At 47.3% G+C, this 6,610-nt stretch overlaps 1 protein-coding gene across 2 annotated transcripts; it reads right to left on the bottom strand.

Annotated features, from left to right (window-relative positions):
* Sftpa1 (surfactant protein A1) lies at nucleotides 1-3,721 on the bottom strand. Of its 2 annotated transcripts, XM_070020719.1 has the most exons (6): nucleotides 3,655-3,721; nucleotides 3,261-3,382; nucleotides 2,866-3,060; nucleotides 2,534-2,653; nucleotides 1,762-1,839; nucleotides 1-1,323 (listed from the first exon to the last, which is right to left on the bottom strand). In XM_070020719.1, the coding sequence occupies exons 2-6, from the start codon at nucleotides 3,277-3,279 to the stop codon at nucleotides 947-949; spliced, it is 789 nt and encodes a 262-aa protein (XP_069876820.1). In that variant the 5' UTR covers nucleotides 3,280-3,382; nucleotides 3,655-3,721; the 3' UTR covers nucleotides 1-946. The 2 variants fall into 2 exon arrangements, with proteins under 2 accessions (XP_069876820.1, XP_069876822.1); XM_070020721.1 differs by lacking the exon at nucleotides 3,261-3,382 and having other exon boundaries at nucleotides 3,655-3,691.
* Nucleotides 3,722-6,610: the final 2,889 nt, after the last annotated feature.

Consider the following 6,610-nt stretch of genomic DNA (forward strand, 5'->3'; position numbering starts at 1 on the left):
TTGTAGCTGCAACATTATTTTATTTCCATTTCAAAGATGAAGAAAGAGGTTTGGGTAAAATAACCCGCAAGAGTCACAGGGTACCTAACTCACCCCAAGACATATTCTAAGACCCAAATACAGCTAGCTGCTTACAATGAAATGCCAGATTGAACAGACTGATGGGAGGAGACTGCAAATGGTGGGGTTAGTGGTGTGAATGACTCTGGGAGCTCTGAAGTGGGTAGGGAATGTGTGCCTTAGCAAGAAAGCTCTAGAGAAGGAGGATGTCTTCTTAGTGTTCTAGGCTGCCTGTTGTTAGGTCAGGAGGCTGAGTTGGTACCTCAGAACTCAAGGTAAATTGTGTATATCAATCAGTGGGGCTGAGTTCACCAGCAGTGTGCTGTGGCCCTTATGGAGATCATAGAAACGTCATGGAGACCAACTTTGTCCTAGAGATATCCTGGTACTGAATCATCCTGAATTGATGCTTAGCTCTGTACATTAGAGTTCCCCCAGAAGACTCTCTGTCTGCCACCATGTTTAACCAAGACTGCTAAATCTTGATGTGACAGGATAGGAATAGGCTACAGAGGAAGACTAGACGGTTGGGAGGCAGGCAGCCTCTGTGTGACTGGAGGATCTGTTCTTCCTGATACCTCAAGGCCACCATCTAGAAATAAAGGATGGAAGCAGAATCTCCATCTTCTACCAAAGGTCAAGGTTGGCAGTGACTGCCTTGGGTGGGTGCTCAGTTGTCAAAGGAATGTGAAGCTGTTTTAATGATCATGAGGGAGAGAGTCAGGCCCATCTGGGGAATGAAGGGACTAAGGATGCCTCTGGCTCTAATAGCCAGGAGCAAATTTGGTTAAAAGAATCTGCAGCATCTTACAGACCAAAAGGACCCTTGAGCTGGAGGCTGAAAGGCCAGGTAGGATCCCATCTCTCTTGTGGGCTAAGTACCTGCTCAAAACTCACAGATGGCCAGTCGGTACTGCAGACAGTTCTTATCATTCCATGTCCCATCTGTGTACATCTCCACGCACTTCTCTTTGCCCCGACCCCTGGGTTCCCCTGGGTACCAGCTAGTGAAGTTTACAGGGGCCCCATCTAAGTAATGGAAATCTCCAGGGGTGGGGCCCGCATCCAGGCCCAGGTAGGCATAAATGTTGTATTTCTTCACAAGGCTGGCGATGGCTGCGTTTTCCTCTGAACTCCTTGGGACAGCAATGTCACCACCTGCTCTGGCACACATCTCTCTAATAGCATCAAAGTTGGCCGACTGCCCGCTGGTGGAGAAGACCTTCTCTCCCACTGCCAACACAGAACCCTGCAAGCGGAGGACTGAAAGCAGAGGAGTCTGGGTCAGGCTACCAACCTCTGTCTCTGTGTCACTCACTCAGGCCATCTACGCCTTCCCTTCCTCTTTCAATCCTCATTTTCTAAATTCCTCTCTGCTCTTATCCATCCATCTATCCATCCATTCATCATTCATTCATTCATGTAATCAGCAAGTATTGTGAGAACTAGTCCAATTTTCTGGAATTCAACAGAAGGCAAGATAAGCAAAGAATATGCTCCCAGGATAGGATTTGGGAACAAATCCATGCCCACTTCTGTCTCCTCTGGGTCAGTAGAGACACTAGGATAAGGAAAATCTCCGTGTTTCCTCCATGGCCAACATGTCCACACTTGTCAGGCCTCTAGGTTCTGGAGGCTGGTGCTGACAGAATCTTAGAGAGACCTCTACCCCATGAATTCCCAGTGCATGCATCCCCTTACCTCCCATTAGCTGCTGGGCTTTATGTCTGAGCTCATAGAGGTCTGTTTGGAGCTCCTCGTCCAGATAAGCTGGAATCCCTGTGGAGGGAACCTCAGACTGAGTCAAAGATCCTTACTTATGCCAAACAGCTGTGTAACCAGCTGCAAGCCTAGAACTCTGTCCTTTAATACAAACCCACATCCAAGGCTCTACAAAGCTGAGTGCTTCCACTGTCCCTAGGCACCCATCTTTTATTATAGTCTTGCACCTGTTCGGCTCCTTCCTCCTCTTCTTTCCTGCTATATCTCTTGAAGGTCTCCCCCTGTCCATCTCTGGGAGCTCTTTTGACCTGTGTATGTGGTGTTCTCCCCACCCTCCACCATAATGGTCTCTGCACGCTCCTGGTGAACTTCTCAGAGACCTGGAGCTCCACTGTGATGTTGGCTTCCCAATCACTTCCTCTGTCTGAACCTCAGGTCTGCACAACCCTGTGTACCTTTCAGAATGGCCCCAGAGCCCAGGAAGACATCTCTGGCCACCTCCCAGCACAGTCCTTCTTTCCCTATCTGGTACCTGGGTCTCTCCATCAGCAGTCATGATGCATGGAGCACTTCCTACAGTTTGTCCATCCCTGAATTGTGACTGCATTACCCAGATACCTCTGCTTCCTCTTCCCAGTCTCACATTATCTTACTTAGCACTACACCCTGGGCAACTCCACCACTTCATCCCCGATGTAGATGATGAGGCTACATCACCCCTGCCTATTTGCTCCTCCTAAGGCCTGCTCACCTGGAGGGCCCCTCTCACCAGGCTCCCCCTTTTCTCCATGCTCTCCAGGGGCACCAGGGGCCCCTACGAGCCCGTCACGCCCAGGGAGACCTGGCATTCCTCCAGGAGGACCCATGGGGCCTGCAGAGAGAAGGAGACACAGGTGTGAACCTCCACTATCATCTGGGATGACTCATCTACCACTCTGTGAGCACTGTGACATGATAGTCCCGCGTAAAGGCTCCCAGAAACTCCCACCAAGCCCCACCCAACCAACTAAGCCCTGAATGATGAGGGGTCTTGTGAAGATGGATCTATGTCCCTTGGTGAAGAGAGGGTTTCCCACACAGTACCTGGAGGTCCTGGGTCTCCTTTGATACCATCTCTCCCATCCCTGCCGGGCAGCCCGTGGGTTCCAGGAGTACCAGGAATGCCCGCACTTCCGATACAGACCTCAGTCCCATTGCACATGATACCAGAAACCGTTGTCAAGATGAACATGAGGGCCAAGGAGCACAGGGACATGGCTCCTGCTCCTGCTGCTGCTCCTGCAGAAGGAAAGGGCCCCCATTAGCCCAAGGGAAGCTTTTTCAAATCTCTCTGTCTCTAACCCATCATCCGGCTGTGTTTTTGTTAGGACTTGGGGAACGTGACAGGGTATAAAGGCCAGGCAGATCCAGACAAAAGCTCTGGGGAAGACATCTCCAGCATCATCTGGTATCTAACTTGGTCTCAGGGACGATCTCACCAGATTGAGGTTTCGTCATTCCAGGGGAGGTGAGGAGCAGAGTAAAGAGCTCTTCTTTTTGTCAGGGCCTCACTTGGGGCTCTAAGGAAGTCACTGTGCCTCTCTGACCTCTGCTGAAGCTGCTGCACTATGGAGACAAGTCTATTAGGACTGTCTGTCCTGAGGAGGGATGGGGGTACTCACTCTGAACTTGCACCCTCCTTTGAGGTTTTAAGAGTTGACCAGAGTTGGACAGATGATCAAGGTCCATAGCCTTTCCCCAACCCAAAGGATCAATGATGAGGGAGTCTCCTTCTCTCTGGCCTGGCCCTTGGTGAGGCCTGTGGCTCCTAGGCTGGATCTTACTGTGGAAACCCACCCACGAAGAACACCCAGGGCTGGGGGCTGAGCTCACCCATACAAAGAGCCTGCAGGCTGTGGGGCTGTCCGCCTCTGAGTCATATTGGGGCAGTGGGCTGCACCATTTATAGGTATGTGGGCTGCTAGGCTTTCTCCCCTCCCTGTCACAAGGGCTCAGGGAGGGCCTGGCAGGAAGCAGCCATCTTGTTTACATAGCTCATTTCCTCATCTAGCACTCAACACTAAGAGCACTTAAGGAATTTGAAGGGAATCCAGAACCTGCGAAGGGAAATTCCAGGTGTGCAGGAAGGGAAATCTCTCTCTGGTGAAGGATACCTGTGTTACTCACAGCAAGCTTCACACTAATGATAGATGGCAGTCTATAACCAGGAACCAGTGGAAGTCTATTTTGGCTCCTGGTTTAGTCCCAGACAATGTAGTGGCCACGGTTCAAGTTGTTCAAGTTCAATGTGGTCAGTTTGACCAGGCTGGAGCACATGATCTGCCATTTAGGACCTGGCTTACCATCGAACCTCAGGCCTTCTCATCTCTGGAGGCTACAGCTGAATTGGTAAGCAGAATGACAGGTGTCATATTCTATTTTCTGCCTTGGTAGCTTCAGCCACAGGGAGGCAGGACAGGCCTGGATGGTTCCAGGATGGTAACACTTTCTAGTTTGGGCCATTGATGATGCTCCATAACCTTCAATGGTGATTAAGTTGTCAAATGGTGTGTGAAATCCTGATTGATGAGATTCCCCATTCAAAGCCACTTGACTAAGAATCTCTAATTGTAGACAACAGTCACAGGGAACCAAGAAGAATCCCCATGCTCCCTTGTAGGTGAAGAATTTTGAATTCCTAAAGGAGTGTGGGGGACTAGGGAAGGGAACCAATAGGAAGCCACCAGAGTTCTGAGTGTTTTCAGCTCTTTTGGTGCTGTTTGCCGCATGTCCCTATGGTGGGTTCTGGGCCACATCTGGGATCCAGCCAGTGTAGGGCTGGGATAAGTGGAGGAACAGCACCATCTTCAGGTGAAAAATGGAAGAAGAGCAGCTGGGATGTCCACAGGCCCAAGCAAAGGTTTTCCTTGGAAGGCAGACATACTTTGTTTCAGCCTGGAGCTGCCACTTTAGTATTTACGTGGCTCTGATCGGGTTTTTATATAACATTTTTCATTTACTTGTTGAACTTTTTATTTTACTTTTATATTTTATATTTACTTTTTTATTTTACTTTTTCATTTACTTGCTGAACTAGAATCTCCTTATGTAGTCCAGGCTGACCTTAAACTTGTGATGCTTGTGCTTCAGTCCTCAAAGCTGAGATTTTTGGGGAATGAGCCACTTCACCTGACTTAGGTTATGCAATTTTTTCACTTTTTTTTCTTTTTATTATTTTGAAATGATACCAAAAATCACAGAAAAGGTGCAGTATAGTATTTAAAAAAAAAAAAGAAGTAAGTGCTCAGGGCTGGTATGAAACTCAGTGGCTGACCACCTACCTGTCATGAAGGAGACTGAGTTGAGCTCTCACACTGGGGATAAAACCAAGTAGGTTGCCAACTTGAGATTTAATCATTCTTAATACTTTCATGTGTTTAAAATATAAATACATTTTCTTATATGACCACAAAGCAACCACCAAAATCAAGAAATTATCACTGGTACAGTGTCTCCAAGAAACTTGCAGTTCCTATACAAAATTCACCAAATATGAGCTGGCTCACACCTGTCATCCAAGTTACTCAAGAGGGTGAGTTCTGTGCATTGAGGTTTGAAGTCAGCCTGGATAGGCAAATCTGGGAGACTAAATAATAAGCAAAAAGCCTAAAATAGAGATGTGGCTCAAGTAGTAGATGGCCAGCTATCAGTGACAAAGTTGAGCAAAAGTGTAAGACCCTGAGTCAAACCTTGGTACTGGCACATGCACGCACGCACACACACATATACACATTCACCAAACAACCTCCTTCATAGTAAAAGGATCCAGTAGTGTCTCTTTAAGGTCCTCAAATGTGATATTTCTGTTTCCAGGCTTGCACAGTCTGAACACTTTTGAGAAGTTACAGGTGAATTCTTGAGTATAATATCTTTCCACTTGTCTTTTATTTCTGATGTAGTACTTTTGATTTGATTCAGATCTGGCAACATTGGTTGAAATGGCATGAAAGTGGGGATATGCGCTTGTCTCATTCTATCAGGTGGCACAATACGACCTGTGTGGACTGACCATTTGGTTAAGGCCAGAATTCTGGTATGTTTCTTTTGTGAATAGTGACTGTTTTGTGGGGGAAGTTCTTTGGAATTCTGTAAAGAGTTTGTTCCTTTTTATTATCTCTCCTTTCTTTTCCTTTTTTCCCTTTCCTTTCCTTTTCCTCCTTCCCTTCTCTCCCTCTCTCTTTCTTCTTTCTAGTTCTTGCCATCAGTTTATCAAAAAAAACATACATTGCATTTTAAAACTTGGTATTTATTGAAATGTAAGCACAGCTGGGTAACCCATTACATTTGTTTATTTCTATTTGTGCATTTCCTACTACGGTTTAATAATTGGGCACTGCAGCTATTTTTCATTTATCTATGACCTTTATTTGTGGTCTCTTTATTCTTAATGCATTAGAACTGTGTTTTTATGACAGCAAATTTGTCAAGGACTACAGGCCATACCCCCTTATGCTCAGAACACACTACAGGCCACACCCCTTCTGCTCAGAACACGCCCCTTCACTGGTTCCCAGAAGGTCATCACTTCCACTCATTCACGGAAGGCTATGTCCTACGGCTTCACTCATCACAGGCCACGCCCCTCCACTTAGGCCACATCCACACACTCACTGCATTCAACTATGTTGGTGGTGGTGGTCATCGTGGGCCTGGAACTCAGAACCTGGGTGTTGTCCCTGAGCATTTGTACTCAAGGCTAGTGCTCTACCACTTTTTTTTGTTCATGGGGCCTGAACTCTGGGCCTGGGTGCTAGTCCCTCAGCTCTTCAGCTCAAGGCTAGGGCCCTAC

This window comes from Dipodomys merriami, unplaced genomic scaffold (genome assembly GCF_024711535.1).
Source record: "Dipodomys merriami isolate MVZ:Mamm:240054 unplaced genomic scaffold, mDipMer1.0.p SCAF_14, whole genome shotgun sequence".
Classification (NCBI taxonomy): domain Eukaryota; kingdom Metazoa; phylum Chordata; class Mammalia; order Rodentia; family Heteromyidae; genus Dipodomys; species Dipodomys merriami.

Bases quoted from the DNA above. Each gene is read 5' to 3' on its own strand.
- Sftpa1 (XM_070020719.1), bottom strand. The intron at 2,654-2,865 runs GTACTGTGTGGG...TTCTCTCTGCAG, and splicing joins AGGAGACCCAGGACCTCCAG to GCCCCATGGGTCCTCCTGGA. The intron at 1,324-1,761 runs GTAAGGGGATGC...CTCTGCTTTCAG, and splicing joins AGCCCAGCAGCTAATGGGAG to TCCTCCGCTTGCAGGGTTCT.